Source organism: Elgaria multicarinata, chromosome 6 (genome assembly GCF_023053635.1).
Source record: "Elgaria multicarinata webbii isolate HBS135686 ecotype San Diego chromosome 6, rElgMul1.1.pri, whole genome shotgun sequence".
Lineage (NCBI taxonomy): Eukaryota > Metazoa > Chordata > Lepidosauria > Squamata > Anguidae > Elgaria > Elgaria multicarinata.
This window is the reverse complement of record NC_086176.1, coordinates 117,722,295-117,740,769: the sequence shown is the minus strand read 5'-3', so window position 1 is coordinate 117,740,769 and position 18,475 is coordinate 117,722,295. Positions and strand designations below refer to the sequence as shown.

Sequence of the window (18,475 nt, the reverse complement as noted above, 5' to 3'; positions counted from 1 at the left end):
AAATGCATCTTGCATTTGAGAGTTGTAGTCTCAGTTTGCAACCTAGGACTTACTTGTCCTTGGTGCACAGACGTTGTAATAATCTGATACTGTACAGTTTTTAGAAATCATTTGGAGAAGTAAATATCTGAACACCTTGTCTTAAACATTTTATTCATCATGCTAAAATAAACATTCCGTAATCCATTTTTTCTTCATTTTTTTTTTCAATTTTTCCAATTTTTTGGGAAACCCCCCAAAAAAGACTTTGGGAAAAATGGAAAAAATGGGGTTTTTCCCCAATTTTTTCCAGGCCTTCACACCTCTAGACAAGCCAGAGGTCTGGGTTCAGACGCAACAACATTAAACAACCCAGAGATGGAGTGTTCCTGGGTTATTTAGATGCTCTTGTTTGCAGCAGGAACAACCGGCAGCAATGCCTCTTTCACGACAATCCACGATATAAATTTTTTAATGTGGGGTTTGTGGGGTTTGTGTCGTGCGAATTCAGCTTTCTGTTTCTCTATGGCTCTGACTTGACGAGAGCAAAGGTCAGGCTTGCACAATATGTGACTGACCTAGCTGAACCCAGCCCACCACCATGGATGGTGGCCCACCTGTGGCTGGATGGGCTGAATTCATCTCGGTGCATCCGGTGTTGTACAGCACATCCAGAGGTGTGCTCTTGGGGAGGCCTGCTCAGTTGGCAACAGAATCGCCTCGTATGCCGACAAAATCGGATTTTGCACTTGGACAAAGCCCATTTCTCAGGAGTCTGCAGACTTACGTCGTTGAAATAACTCATGAGGTGTGGGATCAGGCTGGTCCCCGTAAAGCCATATTCCTCCACATCCAGGTATTGGAATATGTACTGGAGGGTCCTAATAGACTCTTTGGCCATGTTTCTGTCTGGATCGAAAGCGCAGCTTATCAGAGGAGAGAGGAAGGGCTCCAAAACCTCGTCCTGAAGGAAGCAAGCAAGGAAGGAGGCAATTAAAGGCAGTTACTGTAAAGCACTATGTACACACAGAGCAGTGGAGGCCGGTGACTCTGAAGTCAGTGAGACGGTGACTCTACTTTCAACAGAAACAGTTAGATCTTTAAAGGAGCTCTCCAAGGTGTGGAAGCAGGCCCAGCAGAGTCCTTGGGCCGGCTCACAGCCAACGCGCGTGAGTGCTGCGCTGCGCCCCTTAGCTTGGGACTCTAGGCGGTCGCCTGAGTGGCCTCTATGGTAGCATCGGCCCTGGGCCCAGGGTCCTTGCTGTCCATGGATTCCTGGAGGCTTGATGGAGCTGGCACAGGGGCCTGCAGTGCAGCATTCAACCAATCCTGCTTCTTTGACTGATCCAGCTTCTTACTAGCTATACCAGGCCTGGCCAATCTAAACGCTTCATACTGACAGCCAATCTCAAAGACCGATGATTTACAGAATTTATGCCCCATGTTTAAAGGAAAAAAAGACCTTTACAAAGTCGCATATAAAATAACAATTAAACCCCCCCACAATCAATCAAACCCATTAGACAATAAAAATACAGTGGTATTCAATTCAGGAGTCCAGTAATAAGATAGATTCCTACTTAAAGAAATGAACAAAACACCTCTGCTGATATAAAAAAAAGTTTTCAAAGCCCATCTAAAAGAAGGAAGGCGGGGGCTGGGCAAATCTCCTTGGGGCAGGGCGGGGCGAGCTCCACGACTGTGTGGCCACCACCAAAAGAGCCCTGTCCCTGGTCCCCATCATTCAGAACTTAAGGGGGTGGGGAAAACACTTATGTTTGGGAATGTGAATGAGGCAAATTGAGTTTGGAAGAGAAATTTGGAAAACCCCTTGAGCACAAACACCAGAGGTTCGCCCATGCCTAGTTCCATCCCGGTCAGGCCCCACAGAAGGATATTTATTTATTTATTTATTACATTTATATACCGCCCCATAGCCAAATCTCTCTGGGTGGTTGATGTCCAGGTCCGGGCCCGATTCAAAGTGCTGGTATTAACATTTAAAGCCCTAAACGGCTTGGGGCCAGGCTATCTGAAGGAACGCCTCCTCCCGTATGTACCTGCCCAGACCCTAAGGTCATCCTCAGGGGTCCTTCTCCGCGAGCCCCTGCCAAAGGAAGTGAGGCAGGTGGCTACCAGGCGCAGGGCTGTGGAACGAGCTCCCTAAGGAGGTTCGCTTGGCACCTACGTTATATGCTTTTAGATGCCAGGTGAAGACCTTTTTATTCTCCCAGCATTTTAACAGTCTATAAATAAATTTTAACTTGGTGTTTTAAATTTGTAATTTTGCATTGCTGCTGTTTTTAATCTGGTTGAGCTTTTATATTGTATTTTATGGTATGGTTTTATACTGTTGTTTTATACTTTGAATGTTTTTAATTTTTGTAAACCGCCCAGAGAGCTCCGGCTATTGGGCGGTATAGAAATGTAATTAATAAAATAAATAAATAAATAAATAACCCAAGCTGCTGAGAAGTCCAGGGGAATCAACAAGACCACATAGCCCATGTGTACCGCTAGTGCAGGCAGTTTGCTAGAGCAACCAAGGCAGTTTTTACACCCAAACCAGGCCAGACACCAGGTTGTAATGGATCTACATAAGGGGCATATTCCAGAAATACTTGGACCTGGGACGCCTCTCTACGCTCTTATACCTCGCAACAAAATGGCGGATTTGATAGTGATTCCACTTATTTGGCTCTAAAGTGGGCTTCTTCAGGAGGGGTCGTGCCACAACCTCATTTGGATATTGCCACACCTTCTCCCAAAGAAGCGTTATTTTATTTTATTTTATTTTATTTTATTTATTTATTTATTACATTTTTATACCGCCCAATAGCCAAAGCTCTCTGGGCGGTTCACAAAAATTTAAACCATGAAAAGCATAATAAAACAACCAACAGTCCAAAAAACACAAATACAAAATACAATTTAAAAAGCACAACCAGGATAAAACCACACAGCAGAAATTGATATAGGTTAAAATACGGAATTAAGACAGCCAAGTTTAGATTTAAGTGAAATTAGGCGTTAAAATACTGAGAAAATAAAAAGGTCTTCAACTGGCAACGGAAGGAGTACAGTGTAGGCGCCAGGTGAACCTCTCTGGGGAGCTCGTTCCACAGCCAGGGTGCCACAGCAGAGAAGGCCCTCCTCCTAGTTAACCATCTCTGAGGCACAAGCAAATCCTGTTCTGGCAGCTTTAGTTGGCCAGGCAGGGCGCAACTGCAAGGTCTCAGCCCTCCAAATAACCTGCCCAGGTCCTCAGATCTCACAAACTGAAATGCATGTCATTAACATCCCTCTTCTCTTAGAATCATAGAATAGCAGAGTTGGAAGGGGCCTACAAGGCCATCGAGTCCAACCCCCTGCTCAATGCAGGAATCCACCCTAAAGCATCCCTGACAGATGGTTGTCCAGCTGCCTCTTGAAGGCCTCTAGTGTGGGAGAGCTCATCACCTCCCTAGGTAACTGGTTCCATTGTCGTACTGCTCTAACAGTCAGGAAGTTTTTCCTGATGTCCAGCCGGAATCTGGCTTCTTGTAACTTGAGCCCGTTATTCCGTGTCCTGCACGGATCCTGGCCCTCCTCTGTGTGACAACCTTTTAAGGATTTGAAGAGTGCTCTCATGTCTCCCCTCAATCTTCTCTTCTGCATCTGAAGACAGCTCTGAGGCCTGAATATGCACAGTCCCATGCAGCTCACCTAGGCTAGTTACCCCACCACCACCACCACATCCCAGGCCAAAGGCTTCCTGTTTGAAGCACAGATCTACCCTCTGTGTCCCCCACACACAACGCTCACCGCCATTCATCTCCTCTGGTGAATCTCTTACCTCAAGAGGTTGCTGCAAGAGGTATCCCAGCCCTCGAATGCTGAAGACCTGCATGATGGGGGAGGCTTGTGTCATCCAGTCGCGGAGGACGTCCAAGATGTCTTGCTTCACAAAAAAGAGGCTGACCTCTGGGTGAACAAGAAGCTGAGAAAGAAAACCCGTGATGGTAAGCAAGGCCCAAGTGGGAGGGGAGATTCTCAAACAATGGCCCTGTTCGCACGCCGCTCTACGCCGCGGTGGTGAAGCACTTTGAGCTAAACATTATGGCTTAGCGTGTCGTGTGAACCATTCCTAACCATGGTGGCTACATAACCACGGTTTAAACATACTCTCTAACACTTTGGCCGGATCTACACTAGCCTTATACCGTTGCTAGTGTCCCTTCCTAACGTGGTTCTCTGTATCGGTTCTCTGTATCACGGGGCACACTAGTGTGACTTATGTTTAGCTGTAACGTTACTGCAGGGCCCATTGTTAAATCCTTTCTGTTGTTCTCCCTCTTCTCTGAGAGTAGCAGAGTTGCTGGGTTTGCTCCGCCCACTGCCTGCCTCATTCCTAGCCAGCAGTGCAGGGCAATAGTCACAAGCACACACAACCCCCCTCCCAAAACATCTTAACACAAGCCCCAGGGAATTGCCTGAATGCATAGGAGCCAGCCACTCTGTTGAAGCTAAGCTGGGCTGGGTCTGGTCAGGGTTTGGATGGGTGACCAAATTGAAAAGTTTTAGCAGCAGCCCCGTTTTGGACTGGGAACAAGAGACCCTTGTTAATTTTCCTGTATGGAGCTACAGCAATTCTTTGAGTGCTCCTCAGCTTCTTTGCAAAGAGGGGGGGAATGTTAAAAAAAAATCATTAAAAAATCAACCGATGAGCCAATTTGCAGATGTAAGCATTTGTTTAAAATCCTGCTCCTGCACCCACAGCAGCGGCTCGGGTGAAACTTTTGCAAAAGGAGCACAATTAAGGCAGGATGCATGGGAGTACTTCACAATAAAAGCAGATTCTAAGGTGGAGTGATATTGCACAGTATAACGCTGGTGTGATTTATCTGCTGTAGCAGATAAGATAGCAAACGGGGCGAAGGAAGGAGAACAGGAAGTGGGCGGAGCAAACCCAGCAGCTCTGCTACTCTCAGAGAAGAGGGAGAGGAAAATTACCGGTAGAACGAGGCACATGGATCTGTAGCCGCGCTGGAACTAAGAAATAGAACCTGTAAGTATAACTCATTTACAACGTTAGAGACCCAGGGTCACGTGATGCAGTGCGTCACAGTAACCCATTCAAAACGGAAAGCACTTTTATTCAAGATGTATATAAGACATCACTTCTTCACATTCAGAAATACTTTACATGCTTTTCTTTGGCTAAATTTATCATCATCATCACCATCATCAACAACAGAAAAATCAAGCAACTTTGCCTTGTCAATGTCAATGTTCAAAATCCCTAATCCATTCAAATGTTCTTGCACCATTGAGTAGGCCCCTTCAAAATTGTAAGCCAATGCCAACTGGTCCCACTGGCCCACCCTCTGCCCAGCCCTGGGTTAGCATCCTAACCATGGCTTAGCGTGTTGTATGAACAGGCCCATTCTGGGCCAAGAAAATCCAAATTCGGCTCTCAGAGGGAAAAGGAAAGAAATGAAACAACTTAGAATTGTGACTCAAGCTAAGTACTGTGAAGTTAAGGGACAAATATTGGTAGTTGCTCAGATGCTTAGTGGCCTAAACATCCTAAACTGTCCACAATGGAAGAGCAGAAAAGAAAAGTGTGGCATAGAACCCTGCTTCAGAAACTCACACACTTTTTTAAAAAGCAGACACTAAGGGATAGGCTGAAATTTAACACATTGTGTTTACAATGTTGATATTCAGTTACAGAACACTGAGATAGGAATAATAGCGATGAATACGTAGCAAAAAGTATTACATTTTTGTTTAATAAAAGTTTTTGGGGGTATTCTTTGAGTTTGGTTGGTGTGTTGTGTTTTTCCTGACGTTATTATTCTGTTGTACTTATTTCTGTTGTATCGGATAGTTTAGACGCAAAGATGACATTTTTCGAATTGGTTTTACTGGATCCTGGATTTTTGTTTTACTGATGTAATTTTTAATTCTTTCTTTTTAAGTAGCTTTTTTTAAAAAAAATAAAAATAAAAACAAACCACAAAATAAAAACAAACCACAAACATGCACTAAAAATACTTGTCAGTGCATAAACTGGGGGTTTTCTGTCAATGTGGTTCATTGGTCACTCAAAAAGGTTTGAATCACTTGGAACAAGCATGGGGAACCTCTAGTCCGTGGGCCAGAAATGGAATGTGGGGTCCCCCCTGCAGCCTGCCATCTTCTTCCCCACATCCCAACTTCTCTCCTGGCAGAGAAAACCTCTTATTTCATAGAATCATAGAATTGAGGAGTTGGAAGGGACCTCAAGGATCATCTAGTGTCAGCCTTTCTCAACCTGGGGCGCTCCAGATGTGTTGGACTACAACTCCCAGAATGCCCCAGCCAGCTCTGCTGGCTGGGGCATTCTGGGAGATGCAGTCCAACACATCTGGAGCGCCCCAGGTTGAGAACCACTGATCTAGTCCAACCTTCTGCAATGTGCAGGAAAACCAATTAAACCATCCATGAGAGGTGGCCGTCCAGCCTCTTCTTAAAAAACCCCAAATATGGAGAACCCACAACCTCTGTAGGTAGACTGCTCCACTGTTGTACAGTTCTTACCATCAGGAAGTTTCCCCTTATATTTAGTCGGAATCTAGGTAGCTGTAACTTATACCCCTTATTTTGGGTCCTAGTTTCTGTGGCCGTGGAAAATACTTCTTGTTGACCACCTTCCCTGTGGCATCCTTTGATGTACCTGAACACTGCTAACATGACTTCCCTCAGTCTTCTTGTCTCCAGACTGAACATCCCAAGTTCCTTCTTCAGCCTGTCCTCCTAGGGCCTGTCCTCAAGTTCCTGTATCATCTGTGTTGCCCTCCTCTGAACCTGTTCTTAACCTGTCAATGTCCTCCTGGAAATGTGGAGCTTAGGTCCCTGCTCTGAGAAGCTTACAAATCCAAATGTTTTCAGTGTGCGTGTTTGTGTCAGGAGGAGGTACATAAGCTTCCACCCCCCATGACAAATCTGGGAACAGCAACCCACTGTATCTGGCTCCATCTAGAGAGTGGGCAGGTGTTCATGAGCGTTGCCAGCCACTGTGGCTTATTTAAACTACGGTGGCCAGCAATGACTGTGCGAACCCAGCTAGTGGCTGCTACAACCCCTCTATAAGCCGTGCAGAGAGTGATCCAGGCCACTAGTCAGAAAGGGCAGCCAATAGGGCTTCTTACGCTTTCTGGTTTTGCCCCCTTCCTGGGACTGCAGAAACGGTATGTGGGCCAAGCACTTGGCAGGTCCCAATCCATGCTTTTTTGTTTTCGAACTCTCACCTCGGTGAAGAAAGCCATCCCGACTATCCTCTCCTTGAAGTCAGAATGGCGCAAGTACGCGTTGGCCTGTTTGAAGGTCACTTTGAGGTGCACTTTGGTGAATGTAAACAAGGTCCTGGAAGAGAAAACGCAATTCTGAATGTTAGCAAGAACTGCTGCTCAGGTCTGCTAGACCCACAGCGGGTCCAGCGCAGTGCTCAAATTATTGGGGGGGGGAGGAGGGGTTCTAATTGAAATCCCCAAGCCACGTCCCCTGATTCCCCCCAATTTTAGTCAAATTGTGCCCCCCATATACTTCTAAAATGGTAGCTAAAGAAGCCATTACAAGAGAGATTGGCTCCAATTCGTCTGCCCCCTGCTGTAATTAGAGCACTGATGAAGGCCATGATAAATGAAATCCCTTCTTAATATCAGCTCTGTAAGGGAAAGGCACGGGTTAACTGGGATAGGGGCACATGGGGGTTGGAATCTGGGAACAAGGTTGTTTTAATTAATTTTTATGGTTTCATAGGAAGATAAGGATGCCAAAGGGAAGATGACATCTGGCCGGGGGAGAAGAGACCAGCGCCAGCCCGGCCATATCTGTCAACTGGCCTTGAGCGATTAGGCACCCCGGCCGAAAGGTGTGAGGACGGTTGGAAGAACAAAGCAGGAGGGAGGGGGGAAGGAGTGAAGAAAAGAAAGTATAAAATAGTCTCTGCCTGGGGCAACAAGGCGGTTGTTGGCTGGGGAGGAGAGCATGTGATAGAACAAGGTGCTCTATGTTGGCAAAAGGTATATTGGAGTAAGTTTTATTGTTGCCTGTTACTGGGTTCTTATGTTATGCATGCTTTTATGATATTTTATTAAGTCCATCCCATGTATCCCTAGCCTCGTGTGGCGCAGAGCGGTAAAGCAGCAGTTTCTGCAGCTGAAACTCTCCCCACAGCCTGAGTTTGATCCCAGCAGAAGCTGATTTCAGGCAGCCGGCTCGGGTCGACTCATCCTTCCATCCTCCCGAGGTCGGTAAAATGAGTACCCAGCTAGCTGGGGAAAAGGTAATAATGGCCGGGGAAGGCAACGGCAAACCACCCCGCTATAAGGCCTGCCAAGAAAAAGTCAGCAAAAGCTGGCGTCCCTCTAAGAGTCAGCAATGACTCAGTGCTTGCACGAGAGGTTCCTTTCCTTCCCTTCCATGTATCCCTACCCTTAGTCTGAATAAAAGGTCTTAAACCTCACGCTGTGAGCTTGTGAGCGTCTGTGCCTGGGATCCGTGCTAAACCCAGGAGCGCTGGGGCTTCTCTCATTTACAAGCTCCATCTGACAACCTTTGGCTAAAATGAAGCTCATGGGAAGGAATTTAGTCCTTGGAAACAGCAAGGAACGGCGTTTCCTTCCCACAGTTCCTCAATCAGTCAGATCCTAGACAGGAAGTTGAGTCAGACCTTTGGTCCATCTACCCTGCATTGTCGACACTGACTGGCAGCAGCTCTCCAGGGTTTCAGGCAGGATTCTTTCCTGGAGAAGCCGGGACTCAAACGTGGGACTTTCGGTTTGCACAGCAGGTGCGTTGTGACACGGAGCGTGGCCCCTTCTTCCTCTTAACGCATTCTGATTTTGCTTCCAGCCATTGCTCCCAGTTACAGTGTAGGAAGGATCGCATCCACATGATACGGTGAACATCAGTTCTCGCAAGTCCCCCGTCACGGCTGGCCACTGAGCCCAACCAGAGCTGGGTTCTGTGCCTTCACCTCGACCTTTTCAAGGAGCTGTAGTCTACCCTTGGCCTTAACATCCGTAAAATCCTCCCCTTTTTATATCGGGGAGGGTCTGCAGCTGAGCGCTAGAGAACCTACCTCCCAACTTCTGGTTTCTTACCTAACCAGATGGAAAATGCCTTCGAAGAAGTTCTCGGGACTCGACAGCAAGTCCCAGCAGCCTTGCATCCCCAGAACGTTGTATTCCCTGATGTAGCCGGCGCACGTAATCAGGTTTTTCAGAGCTTGCACGGCGGTGCTGAATCCAACAGAGGGAAAAGTATCACCAGGAGCCATTTGGCCTGAGGGGCCTGTCGTGTTACACCCCACAAGTCAGTTCCCAAATGTATGTCTGCAGTTTGTAAGTCTGTGGGTTTTAGAATGTTGGCCTGAGTGGGCGGTGTTAGAATGTCTTGGGAGGGGGAGGAGGGATATATAAGGGAATGATGGAGGGGATTGTGGGAGACTTTTTAGGTACTCTTAGAGTCTTTAGTGCTCTCTGTGCTTAGAGTACTTAAGTTATAGGAAATTTGATGGTCAGTGTAGAGAGTGCTGTCTTTGGAGTGTGGTGTGCACATAGTTGATGTATATTAATCAATACAGATAATAAAGAAAGCTCAAGAGTGATTGTGTGGGAGAAAGGAAAGCGTGTATGTGAATGGGTGAAAGGATTGGATGAAAGGTTTCAAAAAGGTTTTTAAATGTTTTATTTGAAACAAAGCTTGTGAACTTTTAAAAATAAATTTTAATTATTTTGTTTTTAACTACCACAAAAATCCCACGTGTCTGTTTGGCATTTATCATCTGAGGTTTACACATTTAGCACCCACTCTGACAATCATTCACCTCAGCACATATAACTCATAGTGTTTTATTTTATATATTGAAATCCTTCTCCATTTAACCCCTTTCTCCACATAGTTTGGAGGAAGGTGGTTCTCATCCCTTGCCTCAGGCGTATCAAGCGGTGGTGCTTGGCTTGAGCAGGGAGTAGCCGCGGCCGGGTCTGGTGTTCAGAGCCTGTGTCGTGGCAGGGCTGAACACCATCTCGCCTCTCTCACGGGTGTCAAGCAGAAAGAGCCGCATTTCTCTCTAACAGCTTCATCACACCAGGGTTGTACTTGGCAATCACTGCGAATTGCGTGCAAAGGACTCCGAAGTTTTCCAGCTTATAATTTGCTTTGACTGTGAAGTACTCCCAGGCATCCTGCTTTAATTGTGCTTTAAAGCCAAAAGAACCAACCTATTTTGCTACCTGTTTAGGAGCAAATCAGATAAAATCACTCAGAGAATTCTTCCGCACTAAAAACACCCCCATCCATAAAGCCATAGTAAAAGCAGATTAAAAACTACACCCCACTCAACCTAGCACTACAAAACCAAGACCAAACACGACCAGAGAAAAAACACCAAGACACTCACAGAGAAAAAAGAAAAATGGGCACAAAAAGCACTCTCCATGGGAAGCGCTACAATGTACTACAGAACCCACAAATAAACAAAGAACTGTCGTACAAATGGCTCAGGAAAGAAGAGCTATTTCCAAAAACAGAAGGATTCCTAACAGCTATACAGGATCAAGTTATAGCAACCAAGAACTACCAAAAATACATCATAAAAGATAACAATGTAACAATAGACCTATGCAGGAAATGCCTCCAATTTCAAGAAACAATAAACCATGTAACAGGAGAATGTAGGTTTTTGGCAGGAATGGACTTTACGGACAGACACAATACAGCTGCAAAAATAATTCACCAACAACTGGCCATCAAATTCAACTTTATCAAACAACCTACACCATTCTATATATACTCACCCAAAACAATCTTGGAAAATGCAGATCATAAAATATACTGGGGCAGAACAATTCATACTGACAAAACAACGTGGGACCAGGATACCTAAGAAAGCGCCTTCTCCCCCGTCAACCTGCCCCGTCACTGAGGTCATCCGAGGGCATGCTCTTGGTGGTTCCACATAGACCTATCGTCCGATTGGAGCCCACCAGGGGAAGAGCCTTCAGTGTGGTGGCCCCTCTCCTATGGAATTCCCTGCCTTTGGAGGTGAGACAGGCGCCAACTTTGTATTCCTTCCAGCGCCTCCTGAAAGCGGCATTGTTCCAGGAACCCTTCCCTTAATGACCAGCCGTGGGTTTATTTGCACTTTCTTTTAAAAATGTCCTTTTAATGCGTTTTCATTCTGTTTTTATTCTGTTTGTCCATCGCTCTAAAATTCTTGAATGGGGAGTGATATATAAATATTGTAAATTAAATAAATAAATAAATAAAATCTACCATATTTCTTCGATTGTAAGGCGCCGTCGATTGTAAGACACACACTAATTTCAGTACCACAACAGAAAAAAAGCTTTGATTCTAAGAATCATAATTGCACCCGCGCTTCTAAGATGCACCCCGTTTTTAGAGATGTTTATAACCATCTGTCAGGGATGCTGTAGGGTGGATTCCTGTATTGAGCAGGGGGTTGGACTCGATGGCCTTGTAGGCCCCTTCCAACTCTACTATTCTATGATTCTATATGGGGGGAAAAGTGCATCTTAGAATCGAAGAAATACGGTAGGTGGATCCTGTTTGCTTAGCTTCCCATAACCCACACAAATCATCTCCGAGTGTATTAAGAGTGGACCTCTGTGGTCACCAGCAGGCAGCTATTTGGGGGCAATGAGTTGGGTTTGCAAGCATCCAGGGGAAGACGGGGCCATCTCAAGGCTACTAGCAGGTTTCTTACCTCAATGGGGTGGGATGAACAAAAATGTCGGAGATGACACTTGGCCTCTTGGATCCTCTCCTGCTTGTCCCAAGAACAAAATAGATCTGGGTGACCAGGGCAATCAGCAGGTGGGGGAATTTATTCTGAAGGGCCTCCGCAGCCTCCGGTAAGGACAGGATAAGACACAAAGCGTTGGTGGCCTGGAGGTTGCAAAGAAAGGAGAATGATGATCAGCAGAGGACATCTTGAGATAATGGTCTCCTCTCAACCCTGGGCTCCATCACACGAAATTTCTCCCCCTGCTTTGTCTCCGCGCTTTTAGCCTCCAATGCTCTTTCGCTCTCTTGCTCTTCCACTCCACCCCGCCCCTTCTCTTTCTCCTGCCAGTTCATTGGTTGCTCCTTCTCCCCCCTTTCAGATGAGTCCTGTCAGATGAGTACTTCAACCAGACCGTCATTCTGCCTGGCAAAAATGGAATGACCCTTTAGCCTGGCCCTTTGGGGAGGATTGAGGGAGTACAAGCCTGTCTCTGCAGAGATTTGGGTGTTGTGCAATTTAAGAAAAAGCTTTTGAGCTTGGGATGCAAGGTTTGGGTTTTCTATTGAGGCTTGGAGCCGGCGGCTGGGGAGATCGCTTTTCCCTGCCAGGACCTGATGCAATCCATTCAAGCCAACAGCAAGGCTCCTGTGACAGCACATGCCCCCAACAAAGGAAAACATGAGTACAGCACTACATGGAGGCTTAAGGGCACATTAAACACACTTAGGGAAAATAATCCAGATTTTAGGCATTCTAGGAAAAGACGGAAAAGGCTGGGGAAGAGGCAGGGCGTCAGCAGGAGAGGCACGGCATCATCTGCAAAACCTGCACACCAAGCATGGCGAGAGGGCACTAAATCACTGGTGTGATGGCGCTCCAAATCTCCCTTGGGAGATCCACTTGGCCCTCTTGCGTCATGGTTTGCACTGGTAAGTGAAAACTCCCCCCTTTTTTTAGGCATGTCCTTGGTTTGACTAGTACTGTGAGAGGAAAGGCAGATTAACTCTGCCCTCCAATAAACAAGCAAACGTAAGGGAGCAGGGAGCCCCCCAGGTAGGGTTGCCAATTTTTTTTGTGAGGGGGGGGGATAGGGGATCCTATGCCTTTAACAGCTACATGAGAGGCATAGATTCAAGAGATGAATCTTGAACGTCCTTGTAAAAGTCCTTGTAAAAGGACTGACATTACGCCAGTCCTTTTACAACTTCATTGGCTGCCAGTCCAGGTCTGGGCCTGATTCAAAGTGCTGGTATTGATATTTAAAGCACTAAACGGTTTGGGGCCAGGTTATTTGAAGGAACGCCTCCTCCCAAATGTACCTGCCCGGACCTTAAGATCATCTACAGGGGCCCTTCTCGGTGAGCCCCTGCTAAAGGAAGCGAGGCAGGTGGCTACTAGGAGGAGGGCTTTCTCCGCTGTGGCACTCCAGTTGTGGAATGAGCTCCCCAGAGAGGTCCGCCTGGTGCTTACACTGTACTCTTTTCATCGCCAACTGAAGACCTTTTTATTCTCTCAGTATTTTAACACTTAACTTTAACTTAAATTTAAATTTTACTGTTCTAACTCTGTATTTTAATCTTATATCAATTTTGCTGCGTGGTTTTATCCTGGTTGTGCTTTTTATACTGTATTTTGTATTTGTGCTTCTAACCTGTTGGTTGTTTTATGATAGTTTTAGTTTTTGTGAACCACCCAGAGAGCTTCGGCTATTGGGCGGTATAAAAATGTGATAAATAAATAAACAAATAAATAAAAATGAAAGGTGAGAAAAACTTGAGCAGCTGACTGTTGACCGATTGATTATATTGTTAAGTATGAAAAATACAAGGCTCTTCCAGAGAAGAAATGGGAACCCTTCTCTACATTCTGCTTCCTTACATTCAGGGTCCAGTCTTCAATTTCTGCCATTTTTGTTTTAAAATATTTTCCTGGGAGATCCAAGTACTTCTCCACACAGCGCATAGTTAAATTATGGAACTCACTACCACAAGGTGTTGTGACGGCCACCGATCTGGATGGCTTTAAAAGGGGGTTGGATAGGGTGACCCTATGAAAAGGAGGACAGGGCTCCTGTATCTTTAACAGTTGCATAGAAAAGGGAATTTCAGCAGTTGTCGTTTGTATATATGGGGAACCTGGTGAAATTCCCTCTTCACCACAACAGTTAAAGTGCAGGAGCTATATTAGAGTGACCAGATTTAAAAGAGGGCAGGGCACCTGCAGTTTTAACTGTTGTGATGAAGAGGGAAATTTCACCAGGTTCTGCATATATACAAAGGACACCTGCTGAAATCCCTTTTCAATACAACTGTTAAAGATACAGGAGTCTTCCTTTTCATATGGTCACCCTAGGGCTGGATAAATTCCTGGAGGTGAAGGCTATCAAGGGCTACTAGCCCTGATGGTTGTGTGCTATCTCTAGTATTCGAGGCAATAAGCCTGTGTGCCCCAGTTGCTGGGGAACATGGGTGGGAGGGTGCTGTTGCACCATGTCCTGCTTGTTTATCCCTGGCTGATGGGTGGACTAGATGGACCCTTGGTCTGATCCAGCATCAGGGCACTTCTTTTGTTCTTATGAAACCAGCAGCGTACAGCCCTGAGTGGCCGGGTTCCATGATGTCACCAATTACCTCCTCCTACAAACTCAGAATCACTTGAAAAAGTTGGGGGGGGGGGGAAGAACTTGAAAAAAGTTTCCTTTTAAAAACGAATAAGATAGATTACAGATGAATGAGTGGAGTACTTAAACTGCATTTTTTTAAAAAGAAAAAGAGGGAAGGAAATCTGATGGCTGAGCCAGCTTTGGATTTGCTGGTTGGTCCATCTGTCAGTTCATTTGCAAAGTTGGGAGGGAGCTAGACTCAACCCATTGTATTATTATAATGTGCATATTATTCTATATTATATCCAAGAAGGAGGGAAAGGTATTGGGAGGAGGACAAAGAAAGAGATTTGATGGTGCATAGAAGGTGGTACCATATTGTTACAAATTACTATTATTACCAGGTTGTCCACATACCATTCAAATTCTGGGGAACCGAGAGAGGAAGGTTCTCTATCCGAAATACTGTGTGAGGTTGCTCTTCCCCCCCTCCTTCTACAAGTTTTGTTTCACTTGAAACCAGAAACAGGTTTGCCAGCTGACTGTGAAAATTGAGCTAGCCTGCTCTTGTGCCTTCAACAGGCCTGACCTGCACAAAACAGGAGCTGAAGCTTTTTCACAGAGATCAGCATTTTCCACTTGCTACTGTCGGCATGTCAAGACCCTGCAAAAGGCACAACCCAGCTGGCGAGTTGCCAAGCCTAGCCAGAATTATTATTATTATTATTATTATTATTATTATTATTATTAGTAGTAGTAGTAGTAGTAGTATCCCGCCTTTTGCCCAATGCTGGGCCTCAAGGCGGCCTTACAAAATTTAAAACATCCTGGGGGGGGGGGGGGGAGAAACATAGTTTAAAATACTCAACAAAATTATAATTATTTGTTTATTATGGTTTTATTTTTTGTGAACCGCCCAGAGAGCTTCGGCTATTGGGCGGTATAAAAATGTAATAAATAAATAAATAAATAAATAAAAATAAGACATTATCATAGGTGGAGGGCCAGATTATTCTCCAAAGGCCTGCTGGAACAAACAAGTTTTAGCCTGCTTCCGAAAGCCCATCAAGGAGGGAGCCAGGGAAGAGAGTTCCAGAGCACTGGAGCAGCCACCGAGAAGGCCCTCTCCCCTGTTCCCACCAAGCGCGCCTGTGAAGATGGCGGGACTGAAAGAAGGGCTTCTCCAGAAGATCTCAAAGCACGGGCAGGCTCATAAGGGAGAATACGTTCTTATTCTCCCTTATGAGAAGAAGCCCCCAGCCCAAGGGCCCCCCATTTCAGGACTACGACAGAAGGGAGAACAGCGTGGTTTTGTACCGCCAGTGGCATCTGAGACTTGCTGTGCCGCCTATAAGTGACATCAGAAACCGGGCCTTCGTCCTGCAGCCTTTTGAGCAGAGGTCTTATCAGCTTGACGTTGGAATACGGGTCGCAGACCAACGCCTTCCACATCTCCGCTACACTGCTGCAGGGTTTCAAAAGAGTGAAAAAGGAAAAGAAATGTCAGGCTTTTTAGATTTCCCTGAAGCTCCTCTTGCGTTAGCATAGGAAAATGATAGCAGGAGCTGCATCTAATGTTCTGGCTGTCCCAGTTTGAGTTTTTGGTATCTGTTCCTGGTGATTTACGAGACAATACCTTTAAGGCACGGGTGGAACACAGTCTGTGGACCACATGCTAACACTGCCTCCCTGCCCCCCCCCTTTTTTGCAGAACCCAATGTTGTGCCGCTAAAATTTGATAGTACAAGAGCAGTAGCTATCTTTTGTATCTGGTCATGCTAGGCAGAGCTCCTGCAGCTTTCACTGTTGTGATGATGAGGGAATTTCACCAGGTGCTGCATGCATACAAATGACCCCTGCTGAAATCCCCTTTTCTATGCAACTGTTAAAGATACAGGAGTCCTGTCCTCCTTTCCATATGGTCACCCTATGATTAGGGAGTAAATGTTCATGAAAGTTTTGGAGTTGTAAGAGGTTTGCACTAAGGGCAACCAGGTCCATTGGCAACAAAGAATCTCATAGAATCATAGAATAGTAGAGTTGGAAGGGGTCTACAAGGCCATCAAGTCCAACCCCCTGCTTAATGCAGGAATCCATCTTAAAGCATCCCTGAAAGATAGCTGTTGAGCTGCGTCGTGAAGACCTTGAGTGTGGAAGAGCCCGCAACCTTCCTAAGTAACTGGTTCCATTGTCGTTCTGCTCTCGTAGCACTTTAAAGACTAACAAATATATTCCAGCAAAAGACGGTATTATTATTTATTTATATAGCACCATCCGTGTACATGGTGCTGTACAGAGTAAAACAATAAAACAGCAAAACCCTGCCGCATAGGCTGACGTTCTAACAGAATCATAATAAAACAATAAGAAGGGGAAGAGAATGCACCAAACAGGCACAGGATAGAGTAAAACTAACAGTATAAAAGTCAGATCAAAATCAAGTTTTAAAAGCTTTAGAAAAAAGAAAAGTTTTTAGCTGAGCTTTAAAAGCTGCGATTGAACTTGTAGTTCGCAAATGTCCTGGAAGAGCGTTCCAGGAGTAAGGGGCAGCGGAAGAAAAGGGACGAAGCCGAGCATGGAAAGTGGAGACCCTTGGGCAGGTGAGAAACATGGCATCTGAGGAGCGAAGAGCATGAGCGGGGCAATAGTGTGAGATGAGAGAGGGAAGATAGGAAGGAGCTAGACTGTGAAGAGCTTTGTAGGTCAACAGGAGAAGTTTATACTGGATTCTGAGGTGAATTGGAAGCCAATGAAGATGTTTCAGAAGTGGAGTAACATGGCCACAGCTAGACCGAAGGTTTATCCTGGGATCATCCAGGCTTCACCCCTGCCTAAGCACTGGATCCCCTGTGTGTCACCTAGATGAACAGGTTTGACCCCTGGACAATCCAGGAATAAACCTTAGGTCTAGCTACGGCCCATCAGAGCGGCGAGCCAAGAAGATGAACTTAGCAGCAGAGTGGTGAACAGAAACCAACGAACTGATGTGAGAAGAAGGAGGGCCAGTGAGAAGAAGGCTGCAGTAGTCCAAGATGTCTTGGACTGAAGTCCACTTTCTCAGATCCATGAAGTTCCTCCTCAGCCTGTAGGTATACTGCCCCATAGCCGAAGCTCTCTGGGTGGTTCACAGACGATGAACCACCCTGCCAAAGGAAGTGAGGCAGGTGGCTACCAGGAGGAGGGCCTTCTCTGCTGTGGCACCCCGGCTGTGGAATGAGCTCCCTAAGGAAGTTTGCTTGGCACTTACATTATATGCTTTTAGACGCCAGGTAAAGACCTTTTTATTCTCCCAGCATTTTAACAGTCATTTTAAATTTTAACTTGGTGTTTTAAATTCGTAATTTTGCATTGTTGCTGTTTTTATCAGGTTGAGCTTTTATATTGTATTTTATATTATGGTTTTATACTGTTGTTTTATACTTTGAATGTTTTTAATTTTTGTGAACCGCCCAGAGAGCTCCGGCTATTGGGCGGTATAGAAATGTAATAAATAAATAAATAAATAAATAGACTTAAAAAACAATATACAAAAATTAAAAACCACAAAACATGCAAAATGCACATACATTTAAAACCACATATAACCATTTTACAAACCATTTTATTTATTTATTTATTTACAATATTTATATGCCGCTCTCCATTCAAAATTTTGGATGAGCTCAAAAACAGACCCAGGCTCTGTACAGCACCATGTACATTGATGGTGCTATATAAATAAATAAATAAATAAATTAATAATAATAATAATAATAATAATAATAATAATAATAATAATATCACAATTACTGCTGTTGTAAATGGCCACTTCATTGAATTGTCCCAGATTGTACTTTTTGCATTTCGTTGCCATTTTAATCAACCAAAACTATAGGACACAAAACAATGGGCTTAAGTTACAGTGAGGCAGATTTCAGTTGAACATCAGGAAAATCTTCCTAATGGTTGGAGCAGTCAGACAATGGAACCAATACCTAGGGAAATGGTGGGCTCTCTGTCGTTGGAGGTCTTCAAACAGAGGCTGCACAGCCATCTCTCAGGGTGTGTGTTAAACTGGACTCCTGCACGGAGCAGGGAATGGACTCGAGGACCTAAATGGCCCTTTCCAACTC

General features: G+C 45.3%; 1 protein-coding gene across 1 annotated transcript in view; it reads right to left on the bottom strand.

The window, feature by feature from the left end:
- Positions 1 to 18,475, bottom strand: part of LOC134400474 (maestro heat-like repeat family member 5) — a 66,790-nt gene that overhangs the window by 8,571 nt on the left and 39,744 nt on the right. Inside the window, exons 15-20 of the mRNA XM_063128806.1 lie at positions 15,681 to 15,828; positions 11,741 to 11,922; positions 9,111 to 9,248; positions 7,254 to 7,368; positions 3,815 to 3,958; positions 767 to 943 (exon numbers count right to left, since the gene is read on the bottom strand). Coding sequence (XP_062984876.1) covers positions 767 to 943; positions 3,815 to 3,958; positions 7,254 to 7,368; positions 9,111 to 9,248; positions 11,741 to 11,922; positions 15,681 to 15,828 — 904 coding nt within the window. The remainder of the gene's footprint in view (positions 1 to 766; positions 944 to 3,814; positions 3,959 to 7,253; positions 7,369 to 9,110; positions 9,249 to 11,740; positions 11,923 to 15,680; positions 15,829 to 18,475) is intronic.